Here is a 17,691-nt window from a genome sequence, read left to right on the forward strand (position 1 = left end):
CTATATCAATCGGTACGTTGGACAAAAAATACGTCTAAATTCTTATGTTGTGCGTGTGTTAGACAAAGACAGGAAATCACTGCCACCAATCCCCTTAATACAATGTTATTGAATGAAATCTATAGAAAACAATTGATATTGTTAATGTGGTTTTTTTAACAATTATTATTACCTTTTAACTGTATCATTAACTTGAGCAGTTTTCATAACATTCATCAATACTCCTGCTTCAGATGCATTCAAGTGACTGAACATTTCTTTGGCCCTTTGCACAATTACAGTAGTTTCTAAGTCTTCTGCGGTGGTAGTGAAGTACACTGGCGACTGAGTAGTAGATTTAATGTCCTGATCAGTGTCTATTAAAGGAGAAACTGTCCATGTCAACGTGGAGGCGGCTGGTTTTAGAGTTTTCGCAGTTTGAATGCTATTGTCTCTACTTGAATAAAACGAATGACTTCCGGCCAATTGTAACTGTTCGCTATCTTCCGGTGGTGCATATTCTTGTAGACCAGCGTTTGATGTTTCAGTATACTTCGATGTGATTTCTATTAATGGCGATGAGGTGTATTGTGGAACAATGGTTGATAAGTCTGTCAGTACATTAATACTTTGTGTCATACCATTGATTTCAGCTGCTATATTTGGGCTTGATGTACTCGGTTCTGTGGGTTTCCCTCGTTGACGTTTAGAATCATCAGAAAAATCCAACACTTCTTGTTCTTCGGTAACGCTAGTCTTGACACTTGGTGGTTCCGTAGGTCTTACCTCGGCTAGTATTTTACGGAAATTCTCTGGGTCGTCCAAGTATGCAGTTAAGGCACGCGTAAATACTGCAGCCAGTTCTCTCAATTCCACTGACGAACGGTTTACAGTCAATCCCTGAGCAAATCCTAGGTTTACCGAATTTGTAGGATTTTCTACAGGCTTGCTAGTATCTGCCAACTTTAAAGTGATCATTGATTCTTTAACGGTGTCGTTTCTGAAAAGCTTATCATATGCTTCTTTTGTATTCTGTGTCAAAATCGCAGGTATATGTAAATTATCAACTGGCGTAGTAGTTTCGACCGAATCAATAGTAGTTGAACTTAACCCATTGGTGTATGCTCTAGACGTTTGTTCGAAACGATTGAACTGCAAGTCACTAGCAACAGTAGTCACTTGTGGATTTTTTACATTATTAAAATACAAAGCAACGGAATTCAGTTCATCGTCGGAATTTGTTTGCGAAGGGTAAGTGTTTTGTCCATCTAAGTCAAAAAGTAGATTATTATCTGTCAGTGATTGTAATGAGTTTATCATATTTGGGATTAATGTCTCTCCGGACGGTGATAATGTGGAATTATCGACCGAATTATAGTCCAATACTGTAGTCATAACTGGAGAAGCTTGAGTTGAGCTATCTCTAGCGACAGGAGTATCGGGTGATCTTTGATATTCAACAAATGAAAAAGCTCCATTTGGTGAATAATCATTTGTGTAAGAACTTGTTACCGGATATGTGGTGGGTGGTACATTTGTCTGAGGAGTTTGTGTGTTGTAATTATCTGGTTGAAAATTAAAACGAGGTGAGTTTTGGTGGCCTACAAATGAAGCTGATTCCGCAGGTACTTGGCTTTCTTTGGCTGGGATGGTTTGTTCATTATCGGTTGGAAACACAGTTGTCGGTTGTTGAGATTCGAATAGATTAGGCTGGAGAGTATCAGACTCTTGGTTCCAATCCGGTTGTATCGTTGTTATTGGTTGTGAATTGTAACTATTTGATTGGAAATTATTGACAGCTCCGTTCCAATTAGTTTGTGGTAAGGTAGTTGTCACTTGCTTTTGAGAATTTGAAGTCCCAAAGTGGTTGGAACCTTGATTATTCCAGCTTACTGGTGTCGGTGTTGTTGATTGTGATGTTTGATAATTTTCAGTTTGTACATTTTTGGAACCTTGATTATTCCAGTTAGCTTGAGCGGCTTCTGTTGTGGACGGTGATTGATAGTTTTCAGATTGGTAGTTACTACTACTACTTTGGCTCCAATTTGGTTGTGTTGTTGAAGGTGTATGAGATTGATAATTATTGTTAATTCTAAGATCATTGTTACCATGATTATTCCAGTTCATTTGAGTTGCTGTTGTGGTGGGTATTGTTTGGTAATTTCCAGTTTGATAATTATTGCTACCTTGGTTCCAGTTTGTTTGAGACACCATAGTAGTGGGCTGTTGTTGGTAAGCTACTTGTGAACTGGTAGCACCTTGAACCGATTGAGCACTTGTGGTGAATTGTGGTTGGTAACTAGATTGGAAATTATTGATCCCTTGAACGATGGATGGTTGTGCAGTCGTTACAGGTGGTGATTGATAAGAACTAGTTTGGTAATTATTATAAGCAGCTTGGTTCCAGGTCGGTCGTGCAGTTATTGTGGACTGTGCTTGATAAGTACTGCTTTGATAGTTGCCATTCCAAATCGGTTGGGCTGTTGTTGAAGGTTGTGTTTGATAATTTCCTTGGTTCCAATTTTGTACAGGTGATTTGGATTGTGGATAGTAATTATTGAAATTGGTTTGAAACTGTTTTCCAGCGAATGATCCCGTCTCAGCAGGAACTTGACTTTCGTCTCTCGAATAGTCACTAAAGTATCTGGCACGGTCAGGCAGTCGGCTTTCAGAATTGAAAATAGTTGTACTCGGACCAAACGAACGTTCGGTTACAACGCGATCACTATAACTTGTTTGAGTTGTTGTTTGTACTTTTAACATAGCTTTGGCCAATGTTTCAGCACGCTCTTTAAAAACCCGTTGGTCAGATGCAAGCTGTTCTGCACTCTCTTCATATAATTCGACTGATCTTTCACAATCCACTCTAAACCACCAGTCACAAATTAAATGTGATTGACGAAAAATCGTACCATTTGGACATAAGAATGATACTTTCCTTCCATTATCACAAATGTGAAATACCTGAAAAAAAAATGTTTTCATTAATTTAATTTTAAAAAAAAATTTAATTTGCACAATTGTTTAAATACTTTTAATTTTTAATGATACCTAAATATTATGTTATGTAACGAATACTTCATGTTAGTAGTGTAAAAAAAACTGATGGTATCTATATTTTACTTTTTTTTTTGTAACACATTAATACATTATACACAAAGAAATTATTTTTGAAAATTAAAAGTTTATTAAATAACTATTTTAATATACCTAGTTAATAAATTATCTAAGCAATATTGAATTTCGGACTATATTTATTTGCACTTATAAATCTATTGGACACTTCATAATTTAATAGATAGATACCTATAAATACCTATATTGCTTTTACTAAAATTAAATTGACTATAAAAATTGTTTCCAAAAATGTCCCACAAGTTTTAATGAAAATTAAAATTATAACTTTGTATTTTTGCAAACTTCAATACAATCCATCCGATTCATAAACATTATCTAATAAATCATATTATTAAACCTGACTAATTTTGCTTTTTTGGATATCTGCAGTTCATCGTTTTTATCACCACTAACTTAATATACAAGCGGAATAATATATATATATATATATATATACCTACTGAATATGCATAAAAAATTTCATAAAAATCGGTCAAGCCGTTTTGGAGGAGTATCGAGACTAACACTGTGACACGAGAATTTTATATATTAGATAATATGTATTCATTTCGTAAAATTGATTATTATCAGCGTATTGTAAGTTGTAACTATAATTATTTAGTATATAATATTGTATAGTTTGTTGCACTAGGCACAACTGAAAATATGTAAAAATAAAATAAAATATTTTAGTGAATTTAAAAAATATTGTTATTTGTTGCGTATAAAACGGTATTATTTACCTGACAGTCAGTTTCGGGATCTGCGTAGTAACCAGGTTTCTTCACCTTTTTACAGCTAAAATCGGTATGCGGTATAGATGGCAATATTGGAAAGTCAACACCAGGACGTCCCATTACTCCTACAAAAAATACAGGACATTATTATCTAAAACTACGCAGTACATATATATTATAACACTTGCATGTTATTAGTTATCATGAAAAATACTCTTTCAACACTCACGATATGAAAAAAAATAAATGTAATAATAAAACACCTTGATATTCCTGTAGTTCCGAGTTTTTGTCTAGATCCTCAGTTCCCAATTTCCTGGGTGATCTCTTATAACTATCCCGCTGTCCTTCGAAGTTCTTTTCCAGTTCATCGCTGTCCTCCAAGTATGTAGCCGCTTTTAACGCTTCGGCCACCTGCGGTAGACTCTCTTTGGTTGGTATCGGTAATTTGACCTATATAACAATTTATCGTTCGCATTATATATTTCGACTATAAGACATGTCATTTATTACGATATATGTGCACATAATGATAAAACAATATAATTGGTTGGTAGTGATGGGTCGGGGGGTGTGGAAGGGGAGCCATCGAACTTAAACCGACATTGCACCGTTTTGGGATGGTTTCGTGCCGCGAGGTGGTTACTCGGTCACGACAAACCGATATTTCTTCAGCTCGTCCGGGAGAAGGTAAAAACTTCGATGGGAACCGAGTTTGTTAAATAATAATAATAATAAAAAAAAAATAGCATGAAGAGACCTCGCACGAATGTCGATGTTACTCTCAGTGCTATATTTATTATCCGGTGTAGACTTTTACTTAGCTTCGACCGTACTGTGGAATATACGTTATTGGTGTGAGAGTGAGTCACTCGGGGGTTGTCCTCGGAGTCAATAATAACAACTAAGTAACACAATATTATTATTATGTGAAGGAGCACGCAGTTTAACACTGTTTACACACTTGTTATACTGTACAAGCGTATAATTGAAAAAAATGTGTATTAAAACATATTAGTATCTTGTTGTATTCTTTAAATGTTTATTCCATGAGTAAGTACTTCTTTCAAAAGTATTTACACAGGTCACAGAGTCGACGACTATAATATAAACTATAATATAAACTTACGAACGTTGACGCGTCCCAAGTTCCGTCTCATACCTACCTATACATATTATAATCATAATATATGATTTATAAATATAGCATGGGACGTGAAAACAGAAAAATTGTACAGTAAAAAGTCAACTAACCGAATTGCAAATATTTGATTAACGCGTTAATAATATGGTATATATTTTTTTGTCCTTAAATTAAAAAACCTCCTTTAATGCGTGTTTAAAAATAGTGTCACTATTACTATACGTACCTATTATAAAACGCGCGTGGTATAAAATATAAATAATCTGTGACCCATCGTTATTCACAATAAAATCATATTTCAAATATTATTAAAAAATATGATATTAATTAACATTAACTGTTATGATATTATAGTTCTTGTGCATCGTAATATTGACTCTGTTTACTCAAGTATTTGAACATTTTTTGGTGCCTATATTTTTATACAGAGAGAACGCATACTATAATGCTATATAATTTATATTAGGTTCCGATAGGTTACAATAATATTGGTCTTTCGGCTTTCCTATACATAAGGTCCGATTTTTGTTTAGTCAAACTATCAGTTATGGCCAATATAAATTTGTTTGTCCAATGTAATTTTATCTATTATTTTTTTAGGTTCAATGTCTATTTGTCCGATAGAAAAATTAGTCCATTTATTTTAAAGTTCAATGAACTTTTATGTATTATTTTATAAATATTATATTATGTCTTAAGAAAACCCAATTAATGAGAACCACAAATTTCTTGTAAATTTATTTTATTACATCAGCATTTAGAACACTGTGTAATTTTAAGTGGAAAGCCAATGCTCTAAGATATACAGTGATGTCGTTTATATAATGAGCATAATTACTTACTATATTTTCAACTCATTCCTGATAAGCAGTACATTTTAGGGAACTGGTTGTTTGACACCATGTGCATGACCACCCCTTATTTGAGTTATAGTATTTTCAGTTATGGCATCGGACTAACATTTTTGGACTAAACATTATCTAGTCATCTAGACCTAATTAATTGGACCAAAATTCTGCTAATGGTTTCGATAACGAAAATGGGACTTATATATGGTATTAGGACCTGGTATTGGTTTTACTACAATAGTTATAACGTACTTTATTATTTTATTTTAAATCAAAACTCATTTTATTGAAGTTTTTCAATATGTTATGTTCTCTCTTTGAAACTCGAGTACAATATACTTTTAAATATTATATAAAAATACTATAGAGATTTGAATAAATACCTATTTTATTATGTTAATAAAATATAGAATTCAATCATGTTATTATATTAATAATAATATTATTTTTTTTTAATATTTGTAAGGATGAAATATATAAGTATGTACCTAGTACCTACTGCAGAAAAAATATTATAAATATTTTTAGAATATAATACCTGTCATTACCTATTATATTAAGTATGGCTAACCAATATTGCAGGTCTACAATACAAATTTACATATATAGGTACCTCATTATTCCATACTTGAAAGAACCAATTTAATATTTGGATATTAAAGTTATTCCTCATCAGTCATCTGATAATAGACAATTTTAAATTTCAAATGAAACGCCAATCGATATCTATTTGACCAGATTATTTCAACAGGTGAGCGGTGACGAAATAGGTATAGGAAAGTAAGTTTTTAAGAATTACAATAAATTTTTTATACATTGAAATATAGCGAAGGGGCTTATAACTTAAGAGTTTATCTACGGCCCGCATTTTTATGTAAATTGTACATTATCCTGCACTTATCTAACTCAGAGTTAAGGTTTATATAGGTGAGTTTTCTATATATTTCTAGATAATAACACAAAGTTGCATAATATTTGTTATTTTATTATCATCAAGTAAAATAATTTAAATTCTGTTCAAAGGTCGATTGAAGGTTGAAACTAAGCTAAATAGCCAAAGAAATTTGAACAATTAACCAGATGAATGTATGATATTCTGAATATTTTTAAGAATAATACATTTTTAATCTGCTATTAATGTCGTTTTAATTGTTTCGTAAAAATAAGTAAGTAAAAAAAAAATAAAAATATATATAGTCGCATACTTTAAATCTTTATTTCATTTTACAAGTTGTATTAGTTATTTGTATGCATAAACATAATATCTGCATATTTTAAATTTTTTTATGCCTTTTCTTTGCAAAAGTACCAATTTTTTTAATTTTTTTAATTTATAATTAAATGCATATTCTATAATACTTTTTTGCATTAAAATTCGGGTCCTACCTACTTATAAGGCTAATTTTAACAGTCAGGCCGCAGGTCATAGTATCTCACTTTTTATTTAAAACGGAGCAATTACTTACGCTATTTTATTTAATTTTGTTAATATTATTATTTAATAGCCAACGCAGTAGAAAACCCACCCAGATTTCACCAAACCAATTTTTCAGTCATTTTTAAATAAAAAAAAGATTTCTTGAATCATTTATATTAATTATATTCATACAGAAAATATCAAGTACCTACCTATAGCTAATAAGTCCAAAAAAAATATATATATATACATTATACAATATACATTTACAAGGAAAAAAGTTTTTATTATTCTTTATTTCACACTACATAACATTATAATTTGCATTTACCTACTTCCCAGGAAATTACGTGTTATTAAAGATACCTGTGTAAATATATTATATAATTGTTTTAGACCTATATGTATTATGAAAAAAATAAATATTTTCAAGTGGTTGATCGATACGAGGTACACTAAACATACTTTATTAGTTTATGCTATCTTGTTTATTATATTCATGGTAAACCGCACAATTGTTTCTCATCTTGAGAAAATCTCTAACTTAGATAAAATATAATAATATACTTAGGTATTTCGATGTTTTTTTATAAAATTAAAGACAGTTCAAATAAATATAGTTAGGCATGTATTTTTTCCTATAAAACGATACGTCTATTTGTTTACTTATTACCTACTTAGCAATTATATAATATAAAGTTTTCCGCAGAATAATAAGTTAATGAGTTGTGAAATCACACTAAAATTATTTCCATTCACCGTTATATATTTACCTACTATTTCATTTGATTTTTGTATGAACACTAATTCCACCATAGCATAATATTAAAACAATAATAAAAATGTACCGTTATTATACGTCTCATTAGACGTCCAGATTTCAAATATTTTAGAAAATTGTAGTTCAAATTTTACAGGTATTTATATTATACCTAGTGTTGTATAATACAACCGTAATGGTGTAATGGGAAGTTAACTTTAAGAGTACCTATTCGAGTGATGACTATCGTTAAAAAAAGAGACCCATATTATCATATATTATGCATTACTTCAGTATATATAGTGAGGAGAATATGTTTTTTTTATAAATGGCGTTAAAGAGTAATTAATTTATTATGGCTATCATTACCCTAACAATACACATAATACCTATATAATATTATGTACAACCATTTTTTTTTCGTTTTAACCATCTAACGTCACCCAATAATATTGTCTCGCGATAATGGCTTGTCGTCACTTAATAATATTATATAATATATATAGTAGATACTAGATGCAGGCCCGGCTCAAGGGGTAGGCGACGTAGGCCCACGCCTAGGGCGGCACTTAATCAGCACTTTAGTAAGAGGGCGGAATTTTCAAAATACTGTTAATATTATATTGTTAGGGGCGGCAAAATTTGATTTTGCCTATTTCACTATTTTTGCTTGAGCCGGTCCTGACTAGATGAAATGTATAAGTGATACCCCACCCCTCCTCTATGGTGGTTTCTGGTAGCAAATTTCATTATCAAAACATATTTATATATTATATACTTGAAATTTTTGTCAAATAGGTTTATATTCAATTTACAGACATTTTAAAGTTTTAAACCGTAGACATTTTTTTATTGTGATTCAATTTATATTGATAAGAATATTTTGAAGTCAAAAACCATTTCTTCCGAATAGTGCAAACGAATTATTATTTTCTTATTGAACACTCAAGACTCAACACTAATAATTTCTCTTGACTGATAACTGCAATAATTATTTTAATAATGAATAATTATAATAATGTTAATTTGAGTCGATCCAAAAATCCAGCCAGGGGCTTAAGGCCTGAATATGTGAAGTATAATTTATAATATTATAGCACTGTCTTAAACACCTGTTGTTTACGACATAATATTAACAAATCCGACGCGTTTGTATAGAAAGCTATGCGTCTCCGTCGCTGTGACGTGTATAACATATTATTATGACCATACTATTATATTGTAAATAAAATCGCTTTGCTCGCGCGGTGGGTGCCTACTGCAATATGGCCGGCGGTTCCGTGGAAAAAAATAATGAAAACACACGTATCGAATAATATAATATCTATTACCTAGGTACTTATATATAATATGATATTATTTTCCGTACAATAATACACGCCGTTTTTTCTCCGTCATATCACGCAGCCCGCCAGACACGGACAATTCCCGCGATAAAAACTTTGCGGATGTATAGTATATGATATATATATATATATATTATATTATAGGCGCATACGCATATTATGTGATGTGCTGTACCTACATAGTAATATTATTATATTATAATATGCCACGACGTCGACACGAGACGATTGCCGGGGAGTGCGAGTGCTCATCGGGTCGTCGCGTCGTCGTGCCGTATCGGGACCGAAAATCAACTCGACAGTTCGCGCGGTAGGTCAACAGGAAGTAAAAACCTGCAGCGGCATATATGATAGGTCGTAATACAATATTATGTGCACAATCTGCAATACGTCGACCTAAGTCGCGGCGGCGTTTTCACCCGTTGTATAGACTTAGCGAAAATAAAAACGAATAAACCAACACAAAACACAACCTGTAGTCGTGCAACGTAATATACAACGAACGCCCTAGATATTCGACGAGTGGCGCTGCGCTGCTCTCCACACACCCCTGATAGCTATCATATTATACATATATTATCTTATAAGAGTTAAAAAAAATATTCAACATTAAGTCTGAATTTGTTTCCCACAGTTTACAAAACATTCTAATATGATATGCCAAAGAAACTTAATAGTAACTCCAGATATAATATTATAGCTATATCAAAAATAATGACCAGAGGAATTTTGTTCGCTACTATATGGTATGCAGCCGCACTGGTTATACCTACCTATAATACATATACTTATATGCAACGCACATATTACGCACACATACATTATGGGACGGGTGGATAATCAGTGATAGACAGGTATACCTACAAGACGGCGGAGTGTGTTTATTTGTCATTATTATTTATTTATTTGCGTATTGCAATTTCGAAAAAAATTCAGCCGTGTAGAAATAAATAATATATAACGCATAAACAATAACATTTGGACATAAATTGGTTCACTTAAGGCGCCTGGTGCCAATGTAACTTTATCCACTGACCACAAAAATACCAAAGCCCTACGGGAATAGTTATCCTGCTCTGTAGAATCTACCAAATTTGATGATTGTTTTTTCAACTAATAGATGGTAATATTTTACAGGCCGCATTGAACTCCGTTTTTCAATATTTTGATCTCAAACTTTATGAAAAAACAATGAAATTCTAAGCTTTTTTTACAAATCATATTATAGGTACCATTATTTGAAATAATATAAAAAATAGGAGTTCAATGCGGCCCGCAGGAAGTCTTCTTCTTCAGCTAAAGAAATGGTTATAAAAATCTGACAATTCTATAAGGCCTGAGGATTATTCCAGTTGAGGCATTTTTCGATATAATATTATACACTATATCAACCTTCGCCCCACCCCCTCTGAACAGTAGATTAGTGAAAAAGTATTGAAATTAAGGTGGAAAATAAAATATATAATTTAATTTTCAAATTGAATAGAATTGCGGAAAATTTGAAAAACCAGCATCGGGTCGCCAAACTATAAGTAAGTACATATTATAAAATATGTAGTCTAGGCACCAGATACCTATAATTTAATTATTAAATAAAACTTTTGCGGGTATTACACACAGAGCCGTCCTTTGAGGGTGGTGTGGGGGTGTCTAACCCCCCACTCAAGATTTTTTTAATATTTAGTCGGCAAATTTGACACTTGGTAAAAGTTGTCGGCAATTTGGTATCGTCAGTATATTAATTGTATTTTTATTATTTTCAAAATATATTTGTATATATTATATTTCTATAAAATATAAAACTATAAGACGACGACGACGTCGACACTTCGATTACACCGAGCTCTAAAAATAGATGTGTTTATCTACTATCAGTGTATTGCACGTTTGTATAACACGTAAGTATGAAAACTGTTACCCGTAGCCCGTATGTATTGACTTATTCTTGGTATTATAAAATATTATGTTATTATTCTTGAAATTTGTTGCACTATTGCATTCGATAGTTATCAGTTGTCGTCTATTCGACTATTCATTGAGGTTAGTGGTAACATCGTGTTCTGTAGCCACCCACTAGAAATAAACTGTTTAGTTATTATTCATATAATTTTGCATTTTGCATTTTGCATTTTAGTCCCGACTTTTTTACCATTATGTATATTTTTTTTATGTACATTTTCGTTTGTCGAAATTTTTTTCATTTTTATTGTCAAAATTCATATTAATTCGGCAATCGAAAATGGATTAAATTAGAGTGCTTGGAATGTGGCAAAACGTTTGACAATGATTACAAACAAAAACATGAAAAAAATATACATAATGGTAAAAAAGTCGGGACTAAACTTTTTGGTGCTCCTAAAAACTCATTCGAAGCTTCTAAATCAAATTCAGAACTAGTAAGTAAAAATATTGGTTCTTAAAATAAATAATACTAATTATCAGTATTATGTTATTAACAATTAGTATATTGTATTAATATTTATGTAAGTAGATATAGGTAGGTACTAACGTGCGTGAAGTTGGCCCCCCGACATTGTCCGATAGACTCCGGACCAATTCCAATATTTTGTCACTCATTTGTAACTATTTGTAACACACTTTACAAAATTTGTAACTCTTTCCGTTGCGTGCTATCAACATTTTTTTGATGGGGGGCCAACTTCCCAACTCGGGAAAACTTTCATTGCGCCCGAAATAAGGAGTTACAAATTCTGAAAAGTGTGTTACAAATAGTTACAAATGAGTTACAAACGAATGGCGTTGGTCCGGAGTGGATAAGACAAAGTCGGGGGCTACGTGAAGTTGGCCCCCCATCAAAACAATTTTGATAGCACGCAATGGAAAGAGTTACAAATTGTGTAAAGTGTGTTACAAATTGTTACAAATGAGTTACAAAATATTGGAATTGGTCCGGAGTCTATCAGACAATGTCGGGGGGCCAACTTCACGCACGTTAGGTACTAAGGTACCTAATTAATTTTTTTATGTTCTCATTTATTAGATTCAAAATACTCAGTGACCACTGGAAAAAAGTTGTTTTACAAATATTAATTTGAACCATCTTCCACCAAAGGTATTTAAAAATTTATCAGTAGGTATGAAATTCTTAGCTGTAAAATTATCACAAATTATTTTATGAGATACCTATGTTCTATGAATAATATATTTTTACAATTGTATATTTGTATCTTCCTACTAATTATGATAATTATAATTTTCCTAAGATATATTATATATTATATAATAAAATCTGTAAATTGGCCTTGACTGCACCAGTAAGTGTCGCAACGAATGAAAGATCATTTAGCAAACTCCGACTAATAAAAAATAATTTAAGATCATCTATAGGTGATGATAGATTGGATTCACTTATGATTTTAAGCGTGGAAAAAGATGTGGTTGATCAATTAGATATGTACAAAATAGCAACATTATGGGCAACTTTGAAAAACCGTAGAATTAATATCTAATTGAATATATCAATTAATACCTATTATATATTTTTATACAAATAATAATATTATAATTTGTATTAATAAAAATATTTTGTTTAAAACTGATACACTTGTTACATTTTTTTTATTTAAGATTTAAAATACATATTTTTTTTTTAATTTGGGTAAATGGAATGTGGAAACTGTAAAATTATGATAAATTGTTACCTAATATTTTTATTTTCACATGGCAACTAAAAAAGCAAAGATATTTTTTTTTTGTTTATTAGTCTTAACCATTGGCAACTATTTTTTGTGAGGGGAATAACGCTTGGTTGAGGGACACATTACACGTGTGTATGTGGGTCGGGATTTGTTGAAGAAACCCGGATGGTCATAAATAAATGGTATAAATTAAATAATAATATGATTATAAATGTAATATATTAGAAAACATATTCGAGCGAAGCGAGAAAAAAATTTTTTAGTCGGCAAATTATTAGATCTACCACCCCCCCATGAATTGCTGTTCAGGACGGCCCTGATTACTCAACTATAGTAACGACGATAGCCGCAGCCGGGTGATTACGACTAGGTCATAATAATGTATTATAATAACTTACACGTGTATAATATTATTATTATTATACTCGCGCGTTAGGTCGAGTTTAAGACGATGATAATAGACACCTGTAACGGCAAATTGTTCGCAACGCGAAGTGGTTGTTCCGCGATCGTCGGGCGTGCGACTGTAATAATATCCCGTTCCTGTCTGACTTGTGTAACAATAATAATGATATGTATTATTATATTGTCTAGGTCCGCGGTTCGCACGCTTGCGTTGGTAGAATAAAAATCCCCAACGAAGTCGTTAACGCGTCGGACCCGGACGTGTCGGCGTCGATCGCCTCAGCCCGCCCAAAGTATTATACGGGTGCAATAATATAACGCAATCATCATCGGAAATAGGTACGTCGTATAAATTTGTCTCTCGGTAAGGAACGCTATTCGTAAACGGAAATACGTGAATATCGCTGTTATGCCCACTCGTTTGACGTCCGATTAAAATACCTACTTGTACGATAATAATTGTAGACGTAGGTACAATAATAATATACTTTAGACTTGTGTCTTATTATATTATACTTTTTATAGTATGAAAAACGATTCGCGGCGAAGACGGTCCGTCAGCCGCCTATTATAATTTATAATATTAGTGTATTTAATACATTATAATATTGTATGTCGTACCTATGATATATATTTTATATTAATTTGTTTTACTATTAGTATTATGGTAGTAGGTTGAATACATTTTTGCCGAAAATATTTCATTTGTTATATTATATTTAGTTATTATTTTTATTGACTCTCGAGTGAATACTGTCATTCCAAATTACCGTAGACGGTACGAATTTTATGTTCGTGGTATAAAATTGAGAGGCAATTATAGCATGAAATGTATCTAAATTTGTCTTTGTTCAAATATCTAATTTCATCCAGATTTGAACTTTAAACGTTATACAAAATAGTTGCTACTATCTATAGGTATTATATTTTCAGTATTCTTAAATTGGTAAAAAAAATACTTATCTTGTAGTACATTTGCAAGCTTTTTAGCCTATGTTAAATTGTACCTAACGATTATAATTAATAGCTCAAAAAAGTCGAAATATTTTAAGAATTATAGGTACTATGTAAGTATAGAAAATGATAATATAAACATTTGATGAAAATGTCAAGTATATACTAAGGTTATTCGTTTTTTTCAGGGCTTGAAACCGTTTTCAAAACCGATTTCAGAAACCGTTATAAACCGTTTTAAAACCGAAACCCTAATCAAAAACGAAACCGAAAAAAATTGGATACCGGTATTAGAGTCAAAACTGAAACAGGAAAAAATTGGATACCAGTATTATAATTTAAAACCGAAACCGAAATAAATTGGATACCGGTATTAAATTCAAAATCGAAATCTGAAAAAATTGGAAACCGGTATGAAATTCAAAACCAAAATCTGAAAAAATTGAAACCGTTATTTTTTTTTAACTGACGTGTTTTTAAATACGTAAATTCCATTAATACGCATAATTAATAATCATAATAAAATTGAGATCATAATTAATTTTGTTGATAAACATTTCATTATTCGCAAAATGATTAGTTGCTTTATAAATAGTAATGACATTAATTAAAGTTACTAGCAAATAATACTATAATATAGTAAATTGTAATATTATAATATATTATATGACAATTGACAATACGGAACAAAGAATGATAATTGTATAGACGACATAGCCCACTGAAAATACTTTAGAAACCGGTATACAAAACCGAAACCGAAATTTCCTAATACCGGTATTGAAAAATTGAAACCGAAATCGAAAAAATTAAAAACTGGTATACAAAATCGAAACCGAAACCGAAATTATTTCAATCGGTTTCAAGCCCTAGTTTTTGTATTATAACAAAATAAGAAAATCATTTGAATCGTTTGATAAAAAATAATAGTTTACACGTGAATTTCTATTTTTGTACATTTTATCAAAACACGTGTACTTAAAAAATTACGTCATAACGTGTTCACGTTAGTTTTGTTCCATTCTGCTTTAGAGAAGGTAAGACGCAAATTTTGGTAATAATATTCGTAATAAAATTGGACAAACCTACCTATGTACCTACGTGAAAAATATTAGTCTGATTTTGATTTATTATTGATTTGTGAAAGCGTGCATCCCGCAGGTGCAGATCCATAAGAGGATAATAATATGTAAGCAATGCTCCTCCGCCCATACCACCAAAAAAGTCAAAAATAATATATAATAGATTTTTTTGAACCGTAATCTTAAAGAACAGTTTTTTCTTCATATAATGATCTTATAAACTAAGCAGTCCCCTTGGCAAAATGTATACATTTACATTTACTATATTATATATCTTAAAAAATTCATGTTTGCTGGTATTTTAAAATTTCTTCAACCTTTTAATAAAATGCTTACTTTTATATTAATAAATCACAACTATAAGAGGTACCATATTATGCATACAATATTTTTCATTTTTATCCACTGAAAAATTGTTTTAATAATTATGAGAAATCTTTACATATTTACAACAATAATAACAGTTATTAATTATTATATTTCAATTGTTATTATTTTATTATTATTATTATTATTTTTAACGTAAAGATGTTCAATTATTTCAAAACAATAGATAAGAAAAAGCTTTTGTTTACCAAAACTATATTAAGTATACTGAATAATTTTAATAATAAATTAAACAGGTTGGTATATGATTAAATTATTAATCTTTTATTCATTTCATCAGTCCCATTTATTGTTGAAAAAATGTTCCTTTGTTATATAAATAACATATAACATTTAATAACATTTTATAATTTATAAATATTATTTAATTTAGGTTTATGTATTTATTATTAAAATTAATCTTCGAATTTGCATTTTATAATAAACTTTTGACTTTGACTTTTCATGTTTAATTATATTTATTATGTGTACCAACATAGTATACATAAACGTAAATTTATCATTGTAAAATAAATATCAAAACAAGGAATTCTCCTTATTTACTCCTATAAAAAATTTTAGATTCATGAAAAAGAGATATGATATGCAGGGATAATTTTGATTAAAGCCATGTATGTTAACTATGGCTTAATTTAGGTAAGGCCCAGGCCTGAGAGACTCGACAAAATGTATATTGAAAATTGAAATACCTGAACCTAAGCTTCCAATACAAAAGTATTATTTCTTTGCTTTATTGATAATAGTCGCTAAACAACTACTTTTAGGAAAAATAAATGATGCGATAGGCCCTTTATTGAACGTCTGGGGCCTCCTCATAGCTAAATCGGCCCTGATGTTGATATCGATAGTTTGAGAAAAAATATTGCCTGAAGATATCTCAGAAAAGGTCCTAACTACATAAATTGTACTTAGTGTGTCTTACCATTATTTCTCAATAAGCCAAAAACAGTAATGATGTTTAACAAAATAAATACAATTATTTGCGTAACTTTTCCATTGACCATTATACTATTATAATGTCCATTTAGTCTAGATGATACTTTAATCGAAACATTAAATAATATAAAATTGTATGAAGAATAATAATCAAATAATACTATGTTCTAATTGCAGAATGTGAGTTGTAGTTGTATTGCAGGTTAATGCGATGTAGGTTCATCGTAAACTTTATAATCGAGGTCTAAAATAAGTAGGTTACTACATTTAAAAAAATGTTTATAAACATTAAAGAAAAAAGAGAAGTGTTTCCCGCAAATTTATTTCTAAAGAAAGTACCTGATATAGAGATATACCTACCTGCTTATGTTTCATACAACTTACACATTTTAAAACCAGGTCATTGATTTTATTAAGTTATACAAATTGTCTATAATATGTAAAATGTACATTCGTATTATCGCAATAATATAATATTAATACAACATGTTATGTAAATAAAATAGGCAAGTAAGTATAGGTACATATTAAATAATTCGGATCATTATTAATGATACATTTATAAAATCTATAATACCTATATAAATTAATGAATATTATAATAAAGTCAGGTCATAGAAATAATACCTTAAATAAATACGAAAAAGTAACAGTTTTGTAAGTTACGCTAAAGTCTATTTGGTGATTTATGAGCCATGAAATAATTATTTCTTATTTTTTTAAAGTAACTTTTTTTATATATTTTTTATTTTAGTTATTATTTATTTTATACAATCAATAGAGTTTTAGTATAGGTACCTAATAAGCATAAGAGGTGATACAGACATTTACAATCACAAGACAGGTGGATTGAGTGGAAAAGCCGCCCACTGGCGACACTCCAACGTTTGAGTTAATTTACAATTTCATAAGAGAACGAG

At 30.7% G+C, this 17,691-nt stretch overlaps 1 protein-coding gene across 1 annotated transcript in view; it reads right to left on the reverse strand.

The window, feature by feature from the left end:
• LOC100159478 (filamentous growth regulator 23) overlaps positions 1–17,691 on the reverse strand; it is a 59,004-nt gene that overhangs the window by 3,980 nt on the left and 37,333 nt on the right. The window contains exons 4-6 of the mRNA XM_001942901.5: positions 4,097–4,286; positions 3,840–3,958; positions 173–2,943 (exon numbers count right to left, since the gene is read on the reverse strand). Of these exons, the coding sequence (XP_001942936.2) occupies positions 173–2,943; positions 3,840–3,958; positions 4,097–4,286 (3,080 nt within the window). The remainder of the gene's footprint in view (positions 1–172; positions 2,944–3,839; positions 3,959–4,096; positions 4,287–17,691) is intronic.

This window comes from Acyrthosiphon pisum, chromosome A2, assembly GCF_005508785.2.
Source record: "Acyrthosiphon pisum isolate AL4f chromosome A2, pea_aphid_22Mar2018_4r6ur, whole genome shotgun sequence".
Lineage (NCBI taxonomy): Eukaryota > Metazoa > Arthropoda > Insecta > Hemiptera > Aphididae > Acyrthosiphon > Acyrthosiphon pisum.